The sequence below is a fragment of the Podarcis melisellensis genome, assembly GCF_964234715.1.
Source record: "Podarcis melisellensis genome assembly, chromosome: 6".
NCBI classification, from domain to species: domain Eukaryota; kingdom Metazoa; phylum Chordata; class Lepidosauria; order Squamata; family Lacertidae; genus Podarcis; species Podarcis melisellensis.
Genome location: NC_138538.1, coordinates 55,452,903 through 55,476,237, shown reverse-complemented (window position 1 = coordinate 55,476,237; position 23,335 = coordinate 55,452,903). Strand labels below are relative to the sequence as shown.

General features: G+C 41.8%; 1 protein-coding gene across 3 annotated transcripts; it reads left to right on the top strand.

The window, feature by feature from the left end:
• The first annotated feature begins 164 nt into the window (after positions 1-164).
• On the top strand, positions 165-22,641 carry ORC1 (origin recognition complex subunit 1). 3 transcript variants are annotated; one of them, XM_081917444.1, is made up of 18 exons: positions 165-349; positions 586-679; positions 1,423-1,547; positions 4,085-4,251; positions 6,407-6,788; positions 8,720-9,017; positions 10,251-10,352; positions 11,060-11,158; positions 12,063-12,258; positions 13,808-13,914; positions 14,311-14,412; positions 14,989-15,160; positions 15,672-15,779; positions 16,587-16,736; positions 17,544-17,663; positions 19,928-20,094; positions 20,744-20,831; positions 22,287-22,641. In XM_081917444.1, exons 1-18 carry the CDS (start codon positions 172-174, stop codon positions 22,479-22,481), a joined length of 2,850 nt encoding a protein of 949 aa, XP_081773570.1. In that variant the 5' UTR covers positions 165-171; the 3' UTR covers positions 22,482-22,641. The 3 variants fall into 3 exon arrangements, with proteins under 3 accessions (XP_081773570.1, XP_081773571.1, XP_081773572.1); XM_081917445.1 differs by having other exon boundaries at positions 10,251-10,369; positions 11,080-11,158; XM_081917446.1 differs by having other exon boundaries at positions 276-368.
• Positions 22,642-23,335: the final 694 nt, after the last annotated feature.

The following is a 23,335-nucleotide window of genomic DNA, read 5'->3' as shown; positions in this document are numbered from 1 at the left end:
GAAGTACCGGACCAGCGCACCGAGAGACGCGTTCCCCCTTTTTCACTTCCGTTTGGGGGGGTTCACTTCCTCTAGAGGCGGGTTCCCACACCTACAATGGTTTCCGGCCTGCCATCTTAGCAGTGGGCAAAAGAGCCGCCCTTCCCGAGCTTCGCCTGGCCAGAAAAAAACATGGCGGCCGCGTCGCTAACCAGCGGCTCATTTCCTCCTTCTCAGGGGGCGGGGCGAGTCTGCTTTGGCGCGAAGTTTCATCCTGACGTAGGGAAGGAACCGCGCGCGCGCCGCACCGGGTCCCGCGGCAGAATCTCGCTCTCCGGGTTTGTGGAGCAGCTGTGGGCTCGTCGGCGAGGTACGGTAGTCCGAACCAGGTGCGACATCGGAGTGTCAATGCCATAGTTCAGCGGCCGGCGGGAGAGCTGCGGGTGGGCTGCAGAGGCGCCCCCCCTCATACTCACGTGCATTGGTCTCTGTGTGGATTCTTTTAAGAATCGAGTTGGGGTGGGGTGGAAACGGATTAAAAATCGAGAATCGGATTTCTTGCTTTTTTTTGCATCTTTGCACCTTCATATTTCTGTTTCTTCACAGAAACCATGAACACGAGAAACCAGAAAAAGCGTATCTACTCGTGGCTTGGAAAAGCTATATCTGAAGACGAGCAGCTGCAGCTTTCCTCTTACAGGTATGTATTTTTTGGTCTATATATTGTTAGAGGGTAAGCTGTGTAGGCTTGAGGCCAGTGTATAAATGTAGCATAAACTGGCAATCTTGGAAATTATGTTTTGCATAAGGCTGAATGGTTTTTACTGTATTATTAATGGAGTACTAAAAGGTGATTATGTAACAATACTGTTGTAATTATTATTAGTGGAATGTGCTAATGTAGCACCATCTGTGTGCGTGCAGTTTGCAAAGTAAGAAACACAGGCCCCTGCCCTGAGGAGCTTACAGTCTTAAATTTGACTGAGTGGATATAGTAGATAGAAGGGAGGAAAAAGGAAGTGTGAGTAACTGGGGAGGAAGTACTACATATTTAGGGAGTGAGGGCTATGGCTAAATCCAGACTTTGTGAAAAAGTTTGTTCTTCTGAGGAGAGTTTGAAAGAGAGGGAGCAGTGTTATGTTGATCTGTGAACTAATTCCAATTATAAGAAGCAATAAGGAAGAAAGGGTATAATTGTTTGAAGAAGCAGCTTCTGAAAGCTGAAGGATGTAGATCTGGAATGTAAATTGGGGGTGGGGGGTAATAGAGGTAAAGATTAAGGCTGAAATCCTAACCCTATTTTCCTTGGAGAAAGTCACACTGTATTCAGGTAGACTTATTTCTGAGTCAACATGGTTATGACTACACATTAAACTGTCAGTCTTCAGTGTTGTTCCTTAACTGTAAAGAATGTGCAATCAATTTATACCCTTCATCTCCTAGGGGGATATCTGTTAAATCGAAAAATGTCAGTGACACCTGTATTTTCCCAGGGGAGTTTATTTTAATAGAAGGTGAGAATGTGGATCAGTTCCTTGTCGCAAGACTTTTAAAGTTATATGAAGATGGTAAGTGGGTTTTTATTATTATTTTCTAGCTCTAATTAAGATGTCACACCACTATTCAACATTTATTTTATAAAAAATTGATCAAACAACAATTAGAAGAATAGAGAAGCTAAGCAACTTTTGTGATACCATAATTTTTGTTAAATATGTATTTTTGGGCTATAGCTTAACATCTGTAGTACTGTACAAAGGATTCGGGGCCCCATGCAATATAAATATGTTATAGGAGTTAACTACAGTATATGCTAATTTGGGGGCTTAATAATTAAATATTCATTATGTTTCCTCTTATTAAAAATATGTTGGTATACACTTTATATGTATATTGGATTTCTGATTTTGGCTTTTTCCAAGATAGCCAGTAGCAATACTTACTCACTCTTTGCAAGGTATTACTCTAGGGTTAGCCAGTGCTCCAGATGATGTTGGACACCCTCAACCTTGGCCAGCATGGCTCGTGGTCAAAGATGATGGGAATTATAGTCCCATAGCATCTAGAGGAACCCACATTTGCTACCCATATATTATTCCTTCAAGGGGAATGAGAAATCAAGAAACTTTGGTTGTGAAGTTTCTGTTGAATGTTACATTGGTTATTAATCTTTATTGGAACACACTTCCATATTGCAAAAATGCATTTTAAATTATGTGCTTTAAAAAAACTTTATGTGTTTTAAATGGCCTATGTTGCTTTCGTAGATTGACTTGCATTATCAGTTTTGTAGCTTTCAATGTTAACCTCCCTGCTGAGTTCAGGAGTGAACCAAAGATGGATTTGGCTATAGTAGATGGCCATAGGAAGTGACCCTCTTGTCTTGACCTTATGTACAGTCCTATAGTTTATTTCTTTATGCTTGAAGTCATGAGAATCTAGAAAGTCATTAGGAAGCCAGGTTGTAATAATGGTAGTATAGGTTATTATTAAACAAAAGGCACCAGGTGTGGGATGATATTCCAAAGCCTCTGCTTCAGACTCAGGAGACAGGCTCTTTCAACCAACAGGGAATATGATAGAGCTGCAAATGTAAAATAGATAGAACAGTGGCACAGACATCCTCAAGCCATAGTCATTGTTCTCAAAATGTAAATGCACTCAGGAAGGCCATTCCCCCAGGGCAACCACCTGGGTCAGTCATCCCTGACTAAGTACAGTAATCATAGTCATTGTTTTCAAAGTTAATTCACTCAGGAAGACCATTCCCCCAGGTCTTCTTCTCCTTCATTATGCCAACTCACCTAGACAGACTTCTGGATCTCCTTCAAGTCTGTTTAAGACCAGGAGCATCACCTGCAAGATTGAAGATTATCTCTCCCTCTGAGCAGCCTCTGTGTGCATTCCTAGAACATCTTTAATTCACTGCTGAACTTCAAACCTAAGACTTGGGGGAAACTCTCCCCCTGTGATCCTGTTTTAATAAATACCTGGAATAATTTCAGGTGTAAAACCCTGAGCTCAGTGCCTGGGTTCCAGCTCTTCTATCATCTGCTCACATGTTTCAGGAGCACTTTAACAGACACTAAGAGAAGAAACTTGCAACTATTTTCTCTAGCTATTCCCCCCCCCCTTTAGTTTAGAACCCTTATTTCTGTAAGTTAGATATGTGCTTGCATTAGAACAGGCATAGGCAAACTCGGCCCTCCAGATGTTTTGAGACTACAATTCCCATCATCCCTGACCACTTGTGCTGTTAGGGATGATGGGAGTTGTAGTCCCAAAACATCTGGAGGGCCGAGTTTGCCTATGCCTGCATTAGAATATTATTTTCACATGTGTGCCCAGTACTGCAAATGTATGCTGCTGTGGTTTATTGTTAAAACTACAGTCATACTTCGGAAGTCAAATGGAATCCATTCTGGAAGTCCATTCGACTTCCAAAAAGTTCCAAAGAATGTTCGCAAACTGGAACAATCACTTCTGGGTTTGTGGCATTTGGGAGCCAAAACATTCGTCTCACAAAGCGTTCGACTTCTGATGATCTTTATTGAATTTTTAGTTACATACTATACATACACATACATTATGTTTCACATTTGTTCTTGCTCTCCCAAGCTGACTTCTTCCTTCTTCTGGCTTTTTTATGTCGTCTTTAACTTTTTGCATTGTCTTTGTCCATTTTATATATAATTGTTCTTCTTCATTTTTCCCCATTCATTTACAAATATTGTTCAACAATAGTCCTAATATACATTTTTAATTCATTTTGATATTATCCAATAAATTTCTTGTGTTTTCCTGTTATGAGGTTTATTGTGTGAGGGTGTCTTTGGGACCACATGGGTGGTAGTTTCACACAGGATTCCAAAATCCATGTGTCTGTCCTCCCCCCTTTTAACAAGGCTTGCATAAAGGCTGCTGGGGGTGGGGGCTAGTTGATATTGAATGCCCTCTCTGAAAATACCAAGTTTGACTGTTTGACTGCTGCCATTGACTTTCTCCTTAATTTAGTGAAACGTAAGAAAGCATCAAACTGCTAAAGGGCTTCAAGTGCTCTTGCCATCCCGGATCTGAATTGTGTGGGTTTTTTTACCTACTCCAGGTACTCATGAAAAGCGTGCAGTTGTGGAGTGGTTCTCCCGCCTGCTAGAAATACCTCTCAATCAACGGAAATCCATGGGAAGAGAGGATCTACAGGAGATATTTTTGAATGAAAATCCTGAACGGGATACTGACATAACAGTTACACATATCATTGGCAATGTCACAGTATGTACATAACATGTTAGAAGGCAAGAGAGGAGGAAGTTCCTTGGGAGCATGTTGAAATGTTATAATGCAGATTTATAGTAATGAAAACTTTTGGGGTTTTTTGGGTGGGGGAATCCATGGGGGTTTAATCTTTGAGGCTGGCAACCTCTGTAATAGCAAGTGTGTGGGTTCATGCTTAGTTGCTATCTGGGCACAGCAAGCCATAGAATGAGCCTAAGAATCCCAGTAGAGTTCATAGTCTTCCATTGGCATTGCAGCTTGACTTACCTACAGCTTCAGGAAGTACAGTGGTACCTCTGGATGTGAACGGTCTCCGTTCCGGAGTCCCATTCGCATCCTGAATAGAACGTAAGACGCCCGTGCGCAGGTCGCATTTTGCCACTTCTGCGCATGCGCGTGACGTCATTTTGAGCGTCTCTGCATGCACGAGCGGCGAAACCTGGAAGTAACACACTCCGTTACTTCCAGGTTGCTGCAGAGCGTAACTTGAAAACGCTCAACCTGAAGCACATTCAACCTGAGGTATGACTGTACAGTGGTACCTCGGGTTACATATGCTTCAGGTTACAGACTCCGCTAACCCAGAAATAGTACCTCGGGTTAAGAACTTTGCTTCAGGATGAGAACAGAAATTGAGCAGCGGTGACACAAGGCCCTATTAGCTAAAGTGGTACCTCTGGTTAAGAACAGTTTCAGGTTAAGAACAGACCTCTAGAATGAATTAAGTACTTAACCTGAGGTACCACTGTATTGATGGTCCCCTGCTGTAGCAAAGGATGCTTATATGGTGTTTGCTTGGCTGATAACCTTACAGTATTCATGGAGAAGTTCAAGTAGTCCATGAGCCAAAATATTCACTTTGACTTAGCAAGAAGGCAGAGGTTTCTATCTCACTTATGAGGCTGTTTGAACTCAAGTGTTGCAGGCTGCTTTACCAGCAATATATGCTGAACTTTGGAAATGAATCACCATTTAAATGTAAACACATTGGGTTTGTTCAGTATTCGTTTTCTAAACAGCTAGTACATACCATACAGGGCAATTAGGTTAACTATGATTAATTAGATTAACTATGGCAATTAGATTAACTTTGGCAAGGCCATAGTCCCAAAGCTGTGTGCGCTGGAGTAGATTACACAATACTTGGAGCCACAGAATACTAAGCTCCCCCATTGGTGCTTATGGGAGTGGTAGGTGGGAAGCAAAACGGCAGACAATAATAAGAAAAAGTCCCCCCTGCCCCCTTTTTGCTGGCAGGCTTAGAACGTGGCAGTTCCTCCATCATGAAATCTCCACACATACACCCTTTACAGCACTGGTTCCAAATTGGGGGTCTGTGGACCCCTGGGGTCAGTGGCACATATCTGTCAACTGTCGGGGACATTCTTTTTTGGTGTGCCATGCTCGTGTGGACCATGTGACTCACGAGGGAACGTGGCCCGGTTATGTACTGGGACATATTGGAGGGACGGTGGCACCATTCACATAGCAAAAACTACCACAGAGATATCAGTATTTTCAAAAGTAGGGGTTTCATGACTTGGCTTTTGGAAAACAGAGTGTCTGCAGTACTTAGCTGACTGGGAACCACTGCCTTTGGGTTTTTCAGTAATAGTAAGAGACAGAATTATGCCCTAGGAAAACTGCAAGTTGGTGCCATTACTCAAACCAGAAAGGTAATTCTAAGGATAGGAGTTTACGTTATTGTAAGAAAATGTTAATAGGTGTGTGGGGAAAGCTTTCCTTTTGTCATTGTTATGCTTTAAACAATAACTGGAGAAGTTTAGTACAGTGGTACCTCGGGTTACGTACGCTGCAGGTTACATACGCTGCAGCTTACAAACTCCACTAACCCAGAAATAGTACCTTAGGTTAAGAACTTTGCTTCAGGATGAGAACTGAAATTGTGCTCTGGTGGCGTGGCAGCAGCAGGAGGCCCCATTAGCTAAAGTGGTGCTTCAGGTTAAGAACAGTTTCAGGTTAAGAACGGACCTCCGGAACAAATTAAGTACTTAACCCGAGGTACCACTGTATAGCACTGAAGATCTATTGAGAGTTTTGCTATATTGATTGCATCATATTTTCACGGTTCTTAAGCGTTGAATATACTCTTTTGAACAAATAATCATCTGATATTTTGCTACCTTTCTAGGTTATTCCACTGACCACATTGGAAGCATTGCCTGACCTATCAAATGATGAGCACATTTTCTTTGTAAGAGAATCTTGGGATGGAAAAAAGTTTAAACCACTGCCTCTTAGCTTACTGGCAGAGTTGAAAGACTCTGTGAAAATGAAAAACAACAACACTGATTTTGCAGACGTGCACCACCGGACTCCTTCACGCAGAAATTGCTCTCTGGAAGTAGAAACCGAAAAGGTCACTCGAAGTACAAGAAAAAGCAGCGCCGCCATGATGGAAGTAGAATCAAGACATTCTGCCTCCAAATCCTCGCACTCTAAGCAGAGATGTTCCCAAAGACTAGCCATTGGCACTGAGACTCCGGGAGCAAAGAAAAAACTGCAGCTGAATAGTATGTTCACAAATGATCTTGCACATATTTTTGTCTGCAAAAACATTGTTAGCTCTGGAAGCTGACAAATGTTTTACCTAGGGTTGAAGAGACAGAATTTTATGAATAGTGATGTAAAGATTATAAATCTAAATACCCTTGAACAATTCTAAAGTAGGAATTAATGTGGTAAAATGGTATAATATTTCTCTTGTTCTGCTTGGTAGTTTCGGGGGGAGAAACTGATATGGTAGGGGGTTTTTTCCTGCTTAGTGTAGATCAGGGTCAGCAAACTTTTTCAGCAGGGGGCTGGTCCACTGTCCCTCAGACCTTGTGGGGGGGCCGGACTACTTTTTTTTGGGGGGGGGAATGAATGAATTCCTATGCCCCACAAATAATGCAGAGATGCATTTTAAATAAAAGCACACATTCTACTCATGTAAAAACACCAGGCAGGCCCCACAAATAACCCAGAGATGCGTTTTAAATAAAAGGACACCTTCTACTCATGTAAAAAAACACTGATTCCCGGACCACCTGTGGGCCGGATTTAGAAGGCGATTGGGCCGGATCCGGCCCCTGGGCTTTAGTTTGCCTACCCATCGTGTAGATACTGTCATGAGGTCTTTGGATGAGGAAGCTACTGTGAGTCAGACTACCTGTGATCCTTGAACTGGACATGTTCATGATTGGACCTTAGTCATGAAAACAGGTGTTCTGTCACAAGTAGCTAATACACTTGATAGTAGGAACCATGGTTAACAAAAGGTAATAGCCAGTGCTGTACTCAGACAAGGGGTAAATCATCTGTTTTCTGCTCACTTCTGCTACCGATTTATGTCCCCTGAAAGATATGTATTGAGTGTAAGAGGACCTTTCAGAAGGTGGGATGGGAATGGGGAAATGGCCCAAAACTGGGTAAAAAAAAGCTTGCATTTCACATCTTGGGAATTGAACCCAGCAAATTACAGTGGTGCCCCGCAAGATGAACGCCTCGCAAGACGGAAAACCCGCTAGATGAAAGGGTTTTCCGTTTTGGAGGCGTTTCGCAAAACGAATTTCCCTATGTTGCTTCGCAAGACGAAAAAATCTTGCGAGTCCCCGCGGTTTTTCCCCGCTTTCCCCCCTTTTCCTAAGCCGCTTAACAGCTGATCCGCTGATAAGCTGCTTAACAGCTGATCGCTAGAAGCCGCTAGACCGCTGTAGCGCTAATCCGCTAAGCTGTCAATGGGCTTGCTTCGCAAGACGAAAAAACCGCTAGACGAAGAGAATCGCGGAACGGATTCTTTTCGTCTTGCGAGGCACCACTGTAATTCCTGTTCAACTGATATTACCTCAGTTTGGATGCCTGTTCAAGTGGTGTTGGTGGTGGTGAATCATAGATTTGTAATCAAAACTAATGTTTTGAGCCCCTGTTGAATAATGTCAATAGTGGTGGTCTCCAAATTTATGACAGCAGTTGTATGTGTTCAGTGCAAATAAAGCTAATCAAATACCTGACATGAAATCTGTGTCATGTTGGATTATGTCTTATTTAGCACCCAGTTTTATATCATTTATAGAAGAGCAATCTTGATTTTGTGGGGTAACAGTGGAGCTTCTGTTGCTTTGCCACAAAGGTTTGGAAGCTTGTGATTGAGAGGGAATAGAATTCTGTCCTGCCACTTTATTGTACTGGACATAGAAACATAAATAATGAGATTGCGTTGCTAGGAACTGTGGGATCAAGTGTGCTACGTAAAAACCACACAAACCTATTTGTTTTCCAAAAGCAAAAAAGTGGTTGAACTCTGAGCCATATTGCAGCCGACCTGTTTGAAAGTTCTGTTCTGTATTAACTGAGTTCTCTTAACCAAAGGAAAACCTTTTGTTAGACCATCTGGCACATGTGAATTCTAAACTGATTGTTGCCTTGCTAAAAACTTACTCATTTTGCTACTTTTGGATTTTAGGTCCAACAAAACCTAGAAGTGTGCTGGCAGAGCAAGATATGATTGAGCTTCTAGACTATGGTTTCTTTGAGCCTCTGGAGCAATCTGCCCTCAAACGAAAAGTGACATTTACTGGCATTAAAGGTTCTCCTCCAAAAATACCCTGTGCTGCTGTTGCTGAGGGAGACCTCTTCCTAGACATCAAACCACTGGGAAGAAAGTCTGAAAGACCCAACAAAAACATATCATCTCCTTGCCAGAGTGACCAAGTTTCTAGTGTGAAAGCCAGGAGTTCTGCTGTGAAAAGGAATGCCAAAGAGTAAGTTGCAAGTGTCGGCTTTCTGTCCCAAACACTTAAATGTGGCCATCTGTGTGACATACACTAATCTAACAAAAAAATTCTGTTGAAATAAGAGACAAAGATTCTTGAGGTAGAATACCTTTGCTTGAGAAATTAATATTAATTTGCTTTTGTTTGTGCAGCAGATCGATAAATGTTCAAAAAGGTTTATTTTGTAGTGGTAATAATAAATCTAAGATACAAATAGCACCTGCCCTACAGGGGTAGCTTACAGTTCCTGTCCTCCCTGGCCATCAGCCATGCTGGCTGAGGACCAGTTATACATAGTGACTAAGATGAAGATCTTGTAGAACAACTCTCTGGGCTGCATGACAAAATGCTTTTGGAAATTGGGACTTTCCAATATAAGTTTATGATCTGGTACATGGGTCTGCTTTTTAAAGAGAGAGTGAAAAAATTTAAATCATGTACAAGGTGATTCTGACCAGTCGATATTGAGAAATCCAGATCACTTATTTTTCTGCAGTCAAAAAGCCTCCCAGAATCTGCTTCTCCATCTTACAGAAAACAGGTATTTCCAAGTTGTACCTCGGAAGTTGAACAGAATCCGTTCTGGATGTCCGTTTGACTTTCAAAATGTTTGGAAACGAATGAGCAGCTTCCAGTGGGCTGCAGGAAGTTCCTGCAGCCAATCGGAAGCCCCGTCAGACGTTCGGCTTCCAGAGAACATTCACAAACCGGAACACTCCCGGGTTTGCAGCGTTTGGGAGCAAAAACATTCGGTTTGCAAGGCATTGGGGATCCAAGGTACGGCTGTATTTTTATAGTTTTATATGTAAAGCATATTTTACTCACATTGGCTATTTCCTTCTTGAAGCAACTACTCAGAAATTATTTAAAAGGCATTAAAGGTAAGGATGAAAAGTTAGGAAATGGACAGTGCAACCCTACACAGTCTAGTAAGAAGTAAGTCCCACTGAATTCAATTGAGACTTACTTCCAGGTAAGGATGTATAGGGTGCTATTCTCTAGAGCCAGGCTGCTTGCGGGTATTTATTTTGAAATATTTTAACCCCTCCTTCATTGCAAAGTGATCCCAGAGTTGGGATACAATTTTTAAAAATGTAAATCGCAGTATCATCAATATGTTTTCCTATGGTAAAACCAGGGAGAATTTACTGAAATGAATTTTAACATTTATTTCCCAAAAAATCTCTTAGAGGCATGTTTTATGTTTTTCTTTCCCATTAGTTCAAATGATGTAAACAAACAGGATAAGATTTGCAAGGCAGCCAAAGAATCCAGAGTCTCAAAGAGCCAAGCAGCCATTCCTAAGGTCAATTCAAAGACAAGGTGGGTGATCTTTAGAGGTGTTTGTGGATCTTTTATTTGTTTGCCCTAAGGAATATCCCCTTCTGTTTTATTAAGCAAGTGAAATTTTAAGAAGGCTTAAAAATATATCACTGCAGTTTTACATCAGTTCTACTTATTATGTGTATAAATTCATATCTAGGACAATATAGTATACAGAGGTTTGGTAATTTCTGTATCATGTAACCGGCAACTTGGCTGGATGACCCTCCTTCAGCCAATATAGATGCTGCCCAGGTTCACACGTCACAGGATGCCCAGCTCTGCTTTTGCAGCACTGCACAAATGTGTTGGCTGCTGGAGGGGAGTTTGCAGCCACTTTGCTCATCCCCAGTGGGTTTTTTTTACTCTTGCACCTTGCTGAGCTAAGCCAGTGTTTGGCTTAATGTGTTGTCCAAACTGCACATTTGCATGGCCCCAGTATAGTTTGGCTTGTCATTATGTGTGATCCAGGTCACTGAGTGATAACTGATTTCTAGACTACATGCCTAAGCTGAAGTGCTCTGAGCAAGAAACATTGGCTTCACTGTGTGCGTTCTATAGCTGACTTTTTTGTGGTGCTAAACTTTACAGTAAGATGCTGAAGTGACAATCGATGGGAACTCAGAAAGCTAGTGCTTTCTGTCAATCAAGGCACAGTGTCTTATCACTATGAAGAAGTCAGAAAAACCTCCCATTTTCCCTTGCAGATTGGGTGAAGAACCAGAAGCCGTGAGCCCAGCGCTGACTCCTCGTTCACGCAGGAAATGTGTGCAGGCGACTTCTGCCCGCATTGCAAAACACCTTAGGTAAGAATATATTCTTTTTAGAGACAGTTTGGCTACATGCAGTTCACAGCCCAGGGGAGCCTGCTTTGTTACAGAAATGAACGTGCAAGGATTGTCTGAGTGTTTCTGTGTGCACTTGTATGCACACACAAACACATATTAAGCCAGGGAGGGTAACCCAGCTTTAACCTAAAGGCCACATTTCCTCATGGAGACTCTTCCGATAGCTACCTTCCAGTGTTGGTGGAAGACCAGAGGCAAAAGTGCACGGGGCACCGGCTGTGACTCATGCCTTTGTACAGTAGGTTACATTCTGGCCACAAAGAAATCAGAGGTTTCTACACCCACCCACATCTCTCCATACTTCATCCAGGCAATCAAGAAGCATTTTCACAGTTAAAGGGCACATTCTACCTGGCAAAAGCACCTGAGGAGGGTGGAGCAAGACTGGTGAGGTGGGTGACCTAAGAAGATTCCCTGAGGACCAGATTAGAGAGAGCCGGAGGGGCTGCATTTGGTGCTATCTTTGAATAGAAGGGCATTTGTAGCTTTTTTCAATAACACAGAGTTCACTTCTAGAACAAGAGTTTGGGATCTGCCATGAGAAATTTCATGTCGCTTCTGTTTTCTTATCTAGAGCTGATGTGGACATAGTAAAAGAACCAACAGTGTATATTTTCATCATATGGGGTGTACCTTAATGCTATCACCCCCTTTTTCTCTTCTTCTTCTTCTTCTTCTTCTTCTTCTTCTTCTTCTTCTTCTGGTTTCTCAAAACTGTACCATCATTGTAAAAGTATTGATCTTTGCTGTCACGGCCACCTCAGTTTTTGTTCGGCTGGTACCGTCCGACCAAAGAACTTGCAATTATTTAAAACACATTAGTGTATAGGACATAAGAGGTGATAAATCCATTTGCCTTAAGTTTTTTTAATACAGTTGAGAAGGATGAAGAGGAAGAGGATGACATTTTCCCCTTGGAAAGTTCTGGTTCAAGTAGCAGCGATGATGAAGGTGAAGACTTCAAGGTGCTCCGTACACCTAAGAGGCAAGCGAGGTCTACTCCAAAAATCTCAAGGAAAGCGGCTGCTGGGACTCCTGCCAAGGGTCCAAGCAACAATGTAAGTAGAGACCTCTGCCATTTTTTGCTGATCTCTAATTACTTTGAGCAGTTGTATGAACTTAGTGAACTGCCTTGTTCAGAAGCTTGGGTGCTCAAGAACATAATAGCTGAGAGCAATCTGTGAAGACAGTGGCTCTGTTTCTTAGCTGTATAATGACATGGAAGCATGGGCGCCATTTTTGCATTGTGACTCTCTGCTGGGGGGAAAGTAAGACCACCTTTGTTTTATTACGCTGAGCTTTGCCACAAGTAGCACATAGGTGTTCATAGGACCTTAGGTTTGTAGGGCTGGAAGGGACCCTGAGGATCATCTAGTTCAGAGGTCAGCAAACTTTTTCAGCAGGGGGCCGGTTCACTGTCCCTCAGACCTTGTGGGGGGCCGGACTATATTTTGAAAAAGAAGAAGAATGAATTCCTATGCCCCACAAATAACCCAGAGATGCATTTTAAATAAAAGGACACATTCTACTCATGTAAAAACACACTGATTCCCTGACCATCCGTGGGCCTGATTTAGAAGGCGCTTTGGCCGGATCCGGCCCCCGGGCCTTAGTTTGCCTACCTATGATCTAGTTCAACGCCCTGCGATGCAGAGGAAAATGCAGCTGTCCCATACAGAGATCGAACCTGCAACCTTGGCGTTATCAGCACCATGGTCCAACCAACTGAGCTACTCCAGAGAGGAAGGACTCAACATTATTTCTTGGGACCCATTATTTCCTCTTACCTAATCCTGTTGCTTGAAATCTAACTTTTGGATAAAGGTGAAATACTTAGCCATGGTAGTTTGCTGCAGCAAAACCAACAAAGCCTTGTGGTGCCTTAAAGACCTGAAAAATTTATTTGGCATACAATGAAAAGCTTAAGCCACAATACAATTTCAAAGCACTACAGAACCCCTAGTTACTTTTTGTTACTTCATTCAGTTGCTTTTTGTTTTAAAGTGTTTTTAAGATTTTTAAGCATAATAAAATATAAACATTAACCAGTTAAATAAATTTAAAATATATCTGAATCTATAAATATCTCTTTACTCGGCAGCTTTGGAAATGTATTAGAAAACAGAGAAGAAAGAAAAGCATCCTATTTAAAATAAATATGTAACTGTTTATGTTTAACTGGTTCTCCATTCTGAGCATTATTACCTTAGTAAATGTGATGAATGGTAAGTTAGACTGCAGTCCCCTCTTACCAGGAAATAAGCTCTATTGAACTAATTACTTCTGAATTGAGACATGTATAGGATTGCACAGTTAGGAAATTAACAGAACAAGCCATATCCAATAGGGTTTTCATTTGGTGTGATATTTTTTCCAATAGGGACAGGCCCCAGAATTTCTCATACCATTTTTAAACAAACAAACAATCTGTTGCTTCCCTGTTTAACTAACTCCTTAAGTTTGGTTGCAAACCTAAGTACATCTCAGCTGTTTTGGGATCTTAATATCTTTAAATGTTTGGTGTATACAAATTTTGAGACCAGTTGTGCTCTGGCTGATATTCAAAACAATAGCACTGATATTTATGGATATGAGTTTTCTCTGCAGCCTGAGCCGAGAACCCCCAAGACCCCACGTAATGCTACCCCCAGAATCCGCAGCCGAAATCAAACCACACAGAAGCCTGGCAATGTGTTGGAAGAGGCTAGGATAAGGTAACGTGAGGGGTTCTTGATATTTAGCAAAGAGGGGGGGGGGACGTTATATATAAAGTGAGGAGAACTGGGAATTACTTTTGATGGGTTGTGTAAAGGGTATTTATGGTTCCAGTGCAAGTCATGTTTCTCTCTCTTAAATAGATGCATGCTTAGTATTCCAGGTCACATTCTTCCTAGTTTCATGTTTGATTGAGAGGTCTTTGAAAACTTGGTTTCAGTATTCAGTCTCAATTTCATTTTATTTTATTTTGTCCCGGGGCACTAATATTTAAATAATCATTCTTTAGAGTATTCTGCATATCTAGATAAGAATGCATGACCTCTTCTGGGATTTAGAAGCTTGTAACAAGGCACTCGGGTAACCCTCTTGCCCTTTTGTTTTCCTTTAAACAGGCTGCATGTATCTGCTGTCCCAGAGTCCTTGCCCTGCCGTGAAAAGGAGTTCCAGGATATCTATAACTTTATAGAAAGCAAACTCATTGATGGGACAGGAGGGTGAGTGTCTTAGGTGGGAGGGAGCGGGATTAGCTCAAATGAGTGAGAAGCATAACAGCTGCTTGTGAACACCTGGGTTTCATTTAAAAAATAATAATGTGGAGATCATGCCAGTCCCCCCCCCCAAGTAAATAGTTTCTGAGATTTATAATAAAGCTTATTTGTGGCACTGTGCTTAGAGGCAGATGTTTTTTAAAAGATACATGTGGGTTCGAAGGCTTTTAGGAGTGATTAAATAAGCACGTCCTGTTTCAAACTTCTTCAGGAGCTAATCAAGAGAGAAAAAGAGAGCTTATTAAGTCCAGTGCAGAAAAGTGGCAGAGCACCTGTTTCATATGCAGATGCTCCCATATTCAAGTTCCAGTATATCCAGTTAATAATAGTATTATATAGATTGAGTAAAGGTTTCAGGAAGAGGCTTTCTGCCTAGGGTGCTGGAGAGCTGGTTAAAGTCCTAGCAGGCAAAGTTGGGCTAATGTAGAGTAAGGCCACGTTTATATCAGGAACACAGGATTCAGGATTCTCCCTGCCTTTCAGATTTACATGTTTACAACATAGGTGCTCTTCCTGTTTCAGGTGCATGTACATTTCTGGGGTTCCCGGAACAGGTAAAACAGCAACTGTTCATGAGGTCATTCGTTGTCTTGAGCAGGCAGCCGAAAACAATGAGTTGCCATCTTTCCAGTGTATAGAGATCAATGGTATGAAGTTGACTGATCCCCATCAAGCCTATGTGCAGATCTTGAACGTGAGTGCCTGTTTTGTTATGTTTGGGAAGAGATTTTCCAAGTCTTTTAACTAAAACTGCTCAAGCAGATGGGCCCTTATGCTTGACTTACCTCTGCAGATCAGAAGAGGGAGCTAAAACAATTCCACCGAAAAAGCACTCCAATCACTACTAGCCCCCTAATTCAGCCTTTGTCAACCTGGTGCCCTTAGATGTTTTGGACTACAACTCCCATCAGTTCTAGCTGGCACTCCAAAAAATCTAGAGGGCACCAGGTTGGCGAAGACTGCTCTCATTCTACAGCTTGCTTGCGAAAACATTTTTTATTATCATTACCTTATTGCATTTATATGCTGCCTTTTTTGCCAAGGCACCCCAAAAACAGCTTGCAGTTTTAAGATACAGTAGTTGGATTTCACATATGAAATGGATAGGATTGTGCTATTGGTATAGGATTGTGCTATTGGTAAAACAGAATGAGTTACTACTTATTGCTGGGTTGTAACTTCAGAATCTTTTTAATCGTGTTTAGTTACTGACAGGCCAGAAGGCAACTGCAGTCCATGCTGCCGAGCTGCTGGAGAAGACATTCTGCAAGCGAGGACCTAAAAGGAAAACTGTAATACTTGTAGTAGATGAGGTAATGCGAGGATTTGTATAGCATCAGAAATAAATTTAACCTGATGTATATGTATTCCAAAACTAGGGGATTGTTGCCTTTTTGATCTGTACCATGAAACTGGCTTAATTGCAGCCTTGGGATTCAGCTACCCATGAGGTTGTTTGTTCTGCAAGGACAAATTTGTTGCTGACAAAAAGGAAACATCCCACATTTAGCTATATGTAGAGAGGGTAACGGGTGGCGCTGTGGGTTAAAGCCTCAGCGCCTAGGGCTTGCCGATCGAAAGGTCGGTGGTTCGAATCCCCGCAGCGGGGTGCGCTCCCGTTGCTCGGTCCCAGCGCCTGCCAACCTAGCAGTTCGAAAGCACCCCCAGGTGCAAGTAGATAAATAGGGACCGCTTACTGGCGGGAAGGTAAACGGCGTTTCCGTGTGCTGCGCTGGCTCAACAGATGCAGCTTTGTCACGCTGGCCACGTGACCCGGAAGTGTCTCCGGACAGCGCTGGCCCCTGGCCTCTTAAGTGAGATGGGCGCACAACCCCAGAGTCTGTCAAGACTGGCCCGTACGGGCAGGGGTACCTTTACCTTTACCTTTTAGAGAGGGTAAACGGAGCTAATTTTTTAAAACAACACAATGTACATTTAAATGCTGGCTATGTCTGTGTTTTATTCTGTATCCCCCTTATGTGGCCATCTGTAACGGATCAAGTCTTGCCCAAGGTTACATAAATCTGTTCAAACCTGTGATTGAAACCAGATTTCCCACATATTTTGTAGACCATTTTATGTGAGCTTGTAACTTTGTCATCCCTTCTTCCTTGTTCCAGCTTGATCTCCTGTGGACCCGAAAACAGAATGTGATGTACAATCTCTTTGACTGGCCAACCAAGAAAGATGCCAAACTGATTGTCTTGGCCATTGCTAACACCATGGATTTGCCAGAGAGAATTATGATGAACAGAGTAGCTAGCAGGCTGGTATGTATTTTTGACTTTATTGCTGTAGTTATGCAGAATTCTTTATTGTGTCCGGAGATCAGAGCGTTGGTAAATTTCCTTGGATGTTAACTGATACCATTGATCACTCGGAGGAAGGATGGAGTGATGCATGAATACTCAGGCTACATGTACTAGCATGCAGCAGATGCACAAATTAATTTCCCTAACTATAGTAAATGTCCAGAATTGTGTCTGAACACACGCACTGGAGCAGCCAGAGGGTTTGTCAGTCTTGTTTGGATAGCTGGATTAAGACCATCTGTATATTATGGAATGGACAACCTGTGACTCCCATCACCTCTGACAGTTGGCCTTGTTATGTATTTTGTTGGTTCCATGAAGATATAACTTCTTTGTACTTGGATATGCCTCTTTTCTTGTCTTGTGAGCGGAATACCATGGTAAAGATAAGAATCGCTTCTGCCACTTGCTTGTAGGAAGGTAGGTGGCAAGCAATAAGAGTGAGATCCAATGCTGTGCCTAGTGGACATGGCAGGGGCTCCCTCTGCAGCCTCCATTCACCCCCAGCATCTGCTCTGGAGGTTCTTCCAACCCTTAGGAGCTAGTTTTTGGGGTGCGGAGGTGGGGCTGCATAGGGGAGAACTCATCTACGCAACCAGAAGTCTTGTTTTGCAAGCAGGCTATAAACACTGTTGGCTGTCGCCTTAAATGTCAGAATTCAGTCTGAAACGTCTCTGCTCACAGTGGAGAAACATGTTTTTGGGTGTTAAGCAAGTTCTTGAGATGTACCAGCAATTAAATGTTCACTGTTTTCTTCACTGGTAGGGTCTTACCAGAATGTCCTTCCAGCCATATACCTATAAACAGTTACAGCAGATTGTCTCATCAAGGATGACCCATTTGAAAGCATTTGAAGAGGATGCAATTCAGCTTGTTTCTAGAAAGGTAAACTTGGGTGTACGGACAGGCATGTCTATGTTGTTTTTATACAATGGTACCTCAGGTTAAATACTTAATTGGTTCCGGAAGTTCGTTCTTAACCCGAAGCATTCTTTTTTTATTATTTAATCATTTTTTCAATACAAACAACAACCAGAAAAAAATATACAACGAAAACCACAATAACACTAATAACACAATTTAACAATTCAGATTTGAGTACTGATATACCTATAACTACACCTTTTTAACAATATTTCCCCACCTCTCCTCCCCCTACTTCCCACCACTGTCTGCCTTGTCGCTTAAGTATTCCTTCCAGATTTCTTCATATTTATCCATTCTTAATTTGCGTCAATATGTGATTCGTTCATAGGTAACTAGTCTGTCCATATTGTCAATCCATGTGCTCAATGGGATCTTTTTGCGGCTCTTCCAATTCATCAAGACAAGTTTTTTTGCTTCTAATATGGCACAATACATTCGGGGGGGTTTTTTTGACCCCTTGTAATCTCCCACATTTCCAGTATATAATTTAGAATTAAATTCATTCTTGCTGCAGAGCTCCTCGGCGTGTCTGCTTACGCCTTCATCTCAAAAGCAGAAGTGTCTAACCTGAAGCATTCTTAACCTGAAGCACACTTTCCCATTGAAAGTAATGGAAAAGTGGATTGATCCATTCCAGACAATGAAAAACACCCCCTAAAACAGCAATTTAACACAAATTTTATTATCTGACAAGACCATTGATCCATAAAATGAAGGCAATAATCAGTGTACCGTACAATAAAATAAATAAGACAGCATTGTAGATGAAAAAAATTAACGTTTATTTTTTTTCTTACATGCACTGATGATAGTCATTGTTTGGCTGGGGAGCTTTTATCCATTTCTGCATTCACACAATCAGCCAGAAGCTGAACTGGGCTCCACACGATCCCCAAAACAATGGCAGAAGGCAGAGTCCCCCAGAAGTCCCCCAAACGAAGGAGCAAAGCAGAGACAAAGGCACAGGGCAGACTCACATAAACAAATCCCAAAATCCCCTGCAGAATCCCAAAGTTTTCCACCACCCCCTCCCATAGGGTAGGTGGGCTTACTTGGCTAGGTGCCACCCACCTTGCTATAGCTGGGGGTGGGGCAAGGGTTGGTAAAGGGCTTTTCAGCCCAGGCTCATCTTTGTTTTCATTAACAGCTTCACTGCTCCTGGTCTTTGTTAGGTAAGTGTTCCTTACCTAACTTTGGGGGTGGGATGTGACCTGCTGGGCATCCTGCAGGTGTCAGGGCCTGGCTCCGGGCATTCGTGGAGGCCTCAGAGAGCTCCCATGGCTGGAGGCCAATCGTGGAGCCTCCGCAGGCCCCGCGGATGTCTGGGCTTGGCTCCAGGCAGCGGCAAGGCCTCTGAGAGCTCGGAACACTCACTTCTGGGTTAAAAAGTTCGTAACCCAAAAAAGCGTAACTTGCGGCGTTCGTAACCAGAGGTACCACTGTATTTGAAAATCTGGTGGCAGTTAGTACTGGCCTTAATAATAAATTAAACCACTAGAAATAAAGAGACCACATATCAATGGGCAATAAACATGAATTTTCTATTTTGTCTGAATTCTAAATGCCTGTGTTTGAAATGACTATCAATGGTTGGCCAGAAAATCATATAAAAGTCATTTGAGTAGTGACGGCGTATATTTTTATTTTGCACATAAATGATGATGTGCAAAAAGGCAGTTCCTTGTTCCTAGCGAGATTGACAATTTAAACTGTGGGCGTTACAACAAGAGTGAGAGAGGCAAAGTTAACAAGGGTGAATGGAAGAGGCTGGAAAACCAAGGGATTTAAGAATAAAGAATAAGAATCCAATAATAAATGTAATGTTGTGGGGAAGAAGCTGCTCAACCAGCTGCTTTCTTGTGAGTCGCCTGAACTGTAATTAGCCTGGAATGGCTGCAGGTGGATAAGGTAAGGGTGGGGTCAAGAGGAGGCCCCAGACTCCTCCTGGTGGCTATTTATAAGCCTCATAGAGAGATGTTGAAAGAAGTAAGGAGGCAGCAGTGCCTGTTAATGGAGGATGGAATAACTGGTGGGGAGAGTTAATTGAGTTATCTCCTTCCTTCCTCCCCCTTCCTGCATCCGCTCTGATCTGACAGGAAGACAGAGAAAGGATTACAGTATTACCTTTTTCGGAAGGAAACATTGAAAAACTGCACTATGCTTTGTGGGACACTAGGACTGCAACAACTTTGTCATTTTAAAATTTTAATGTTTTGTTTTAGGTGGCAGCTTTATCTGGTGATGCAAGACGTTGCCTTGATATCTGCAGAAGGGCCGCTGAGATCTGCGAATTTCCTAGTCAGAAAAGTGTCCGTGGATTGGTCAGCATGGCACACATTATGGAAGCCATAGATGAAATGTTCTCATCCCCTTATATACATGCCATTCGGTAATGGACAGTAGTTCATTAGCTGTGTAGCTTCTCTGCTTGAGGTCCCAGAGAGCAAATTCTGATTATCATTCTGTAGCAGCCACCTATGAACTTGTTCTACAATGATTGCATCTGTATGGGGAGCACGTTATTCTATAGCATCTAATCTGAAGCAAATTCTAGTGATTGATTTAATGGCTGTCACAGCACAAACTGTGTTCTAAAATTTTAGTGTAGCAAAACTAATTTAGTGGTTCAGTACTAACATGTCAAACCAGTTTGTGCTAACCTGTACAACCCATATCCTTGTTTCAGCTTCTGCTTCCTACGTTGTTGAAAGTGGCAGAATTAGGAAGCTCGGATTTTAGAATACAGGTGCGCTCTCTCTCTATTTGGATAGAGCAACACTGAGAATTGCAATTGTAAAATAAAATTTTGCAAATTACAGAAAGTTCTCTTCTGACAAAATAAACAACCTTTGTATGCTGGGTGTTTGTAGTTCTTTCAGACCTATGGTTAATTAAACTTTCTGTATACACATATTTTAGAAGCAAATACCGTTACATCAGAGGTTTAGACACTGCTTTTCAAGCCAAATTATATCTGTTACACAGTAAAATCTTATATATGACTAATTAAGCTTTGGGGGCTTTTTGTTCTCTTTCAGGAACGCTTCACTGTATGAGCAAATTTTCCTAAAAGCAACAATTGCAGAATTTCGCAGGTCAGGACTGGAAGAGTCTACAGTTCAGCAGGTAATCTAAAAATATTGCATGTTGAATTTGTTTACTATCTCAGCCAGAATGCTTTAGCTATATTCAAAGAGTGCACCTTTGACTGTTGCTATGCACGTATGTAGGTCATTGCAATTTAACCTATTGTACATGTAGGCTACAGTTCACATATATGCATAGACAAAAAATTCCATGCTTTTTGCTTTTGTTAGTTTAAAATATTATATGCCTCTTCTTGGGGGGGGGGGGAAGCTCTCTCAAAATGACTTCTAACAATCAATATACAATGTAAGTCACAAAGCTTCAAATACAGTAGATCCATAATACTAAAAGGTAAGCTCAGATGTTGCAATTGTACAGTAAAATTGAAAAATTACAGAAATCAAACCAGTAATAACATTAAAAGAATATCCAGCCCACCTTTTTTTAACCTCTTCCTGTTCAGCTATCTTATTTAAACTCATAAACCTGTTTTATACTAGCAGGGAGTGCCTGGCACTGTGTGGGAATTTGTAGAAATGAAAAAAATATTGTGTTTTTTAAATGGATAATGCAATTTGTGAGTGTGGATCGCCATGCCAAAATCAGGCAAATCACATTTGGTTCTGCCATCTTGATTCAAGATTGTGCCTGGCATTCAAATGGCAATGAAGTCTGGCACCCCCACCTTGGGAATCCCTGTGGCTGAGTTTGGTAAAGATATTGCCAGAGGCAGCTGAACCTATGCCAAAAAAACATGGGCAAAGTCATGCCAAAGTGATGTTTTGGTCCACCATCTTGATTCAAAATGGCATCTGGTGTCCAAACATGGACAACTGCAACCCCCATCTTGGAAATCCTCGTGCTGTGTTTGGTAGCAATACCTTAGGAGGTGTGTGAACTTGTTAACAACAGATGGATGGACAGACAAACCACTTTCCAAAATATATCATAGATGTTGAAAACAAGTCAGTTTACTGGATGGTGGCTGTAATAATAAAGCAGTCACAGACTCAGTGTTGGGAACTTATTTAAAAACTTGTGGTTCAGAATATACAACAAATGGTACTGGTTTGAATTCTATTAGCAATTGTTCACCATTGAACCTCAGTACTAAATGCATGGGGAAAATATGCTCTACTACTATTGAGCTATAAATATATACAGTGGTACCTCTGGTTACAAACTTAATACGTTCCGGAGGTCCATTCTTAACCTGAAACCATTCTTAACCCAAGGTACCACTTTAGCTAATGGGGCCTCCCACTGCTGCCGCGCGATTTCTGTTCTCATTCTGGGGCAAAGTTCTTAACCCGAGGTACTACTTCTGGGTAAGCGGCATTTGTAAACCGAGGTGTTTGTAACCCGAGGTACAAACTGTATATAACTCATTGGTTTCCATACTTTTCCAAGAAAGGAAGGAGATCAGTTATTCGCTTTGATGCTTCCTATGTTTTCATAAACCAAGTCCCTCTCCCCTTTTTTTTGTTTCTTTAGATATTTCATCAGCATGTTGCATTGTGTAGAATTGAAGGCCTGCAAACTCCTACTGTATCAGACGCACTGGCAGTTGTGTCACGGCTTAGTGCCTATAGACTCTTGCTAACAGATTCTAATAGTAAATATATCCACATGCGAGTTCGACTTAATGTTAGCCAGGACGATATCATGTATGCACTCAAAGAAGATTAAAGCAACAGAGCACTCGTTATTGGTACATGTATTGTGATTAAAGCTTGAAACATCCATGTTTATTTAATTTGTTTTGAATTTTCTTTTCATATACCTTTGTATTATAGCATTTGTAATTGCACTCTTCTAAAATAAATCTGTTTTCTTCAACTGTTCAGAAGGTTTCCATTTTATTAAATTCTTTCAACCATCCTAAAGCTCAATTCAGCAGGGGAGGGGGTTCTGATCAGGAGCTTCCCTTTTGAGCTAATTCACTGTCCTTCTTACCTTTCATCTACTCCCTGGTTTTCAACAACTAATTCACTGGGACAAACTAGAATTTTGGAGAAGGAATGGCAGCTCAGTAATAGAGTCAGGGTTTTGCGTACAGAAGGTCCCAGCTTTAACCTCTGGAAACTCAAATCCTCTACTACTGGATCCTTTTAACTGGAAAAGTCTCTGCCTAAAACCATGTGTGTGTGTTTTTACCAGTCAACATACAAAAGCAATACTGGGCTAGGAGAAACAATCTGACTTGATGTAAGTCAGCTACCTAAGTTTCTTTGACATCCATGTTAGCAAACTGCTTGACGCTAACATCCAAAATATACTTTGCAAACATACATCAGATTGTGGTTGGAGGCAAAGTGCTAATATAAATTTGTCAGTTGTTTGGGCTGCCCCTAGCACCAGCACCATGGTTCATCTCAGTGGGCCACGGCCTAGCATGCGCCATGATGCACCCTGTGACATAGTCCCTTGCCTGGTGAGCCTTTGTTCATTGAATACTCCATGACATGGACACTACTGTTATTAAAAACAAATTTTGAAAAGCTCACTGGATTAAAACAAAAGTGGGGAACCTGGCCTGAAGG

Excerpts from the sequence above, each read along its gene's own strand:
- ORC1 (XM_081917444.1), top strand. The coding sequence starts at position 172 with ATGGCGGCCGCGTCGCTAACCAGCGGCTCATTTCCTCCTTCTCAGGGG. Across the intron at positions 680-1,422 it reads CTGCAGCTTTCCTCTTACAG|GGGGATATCTGTTAAATCGA; the intron begins GTATGTATTTTT and ends TTCATCTCCTAG. Across the intron at positions 1,548-4,084 it reads TTTAAAGTTATATGAAGATG|GTACTCATGAAAAGCGTGCA; the intron begins GTAAGTGGGTTT and ends TACCTACTCCAG.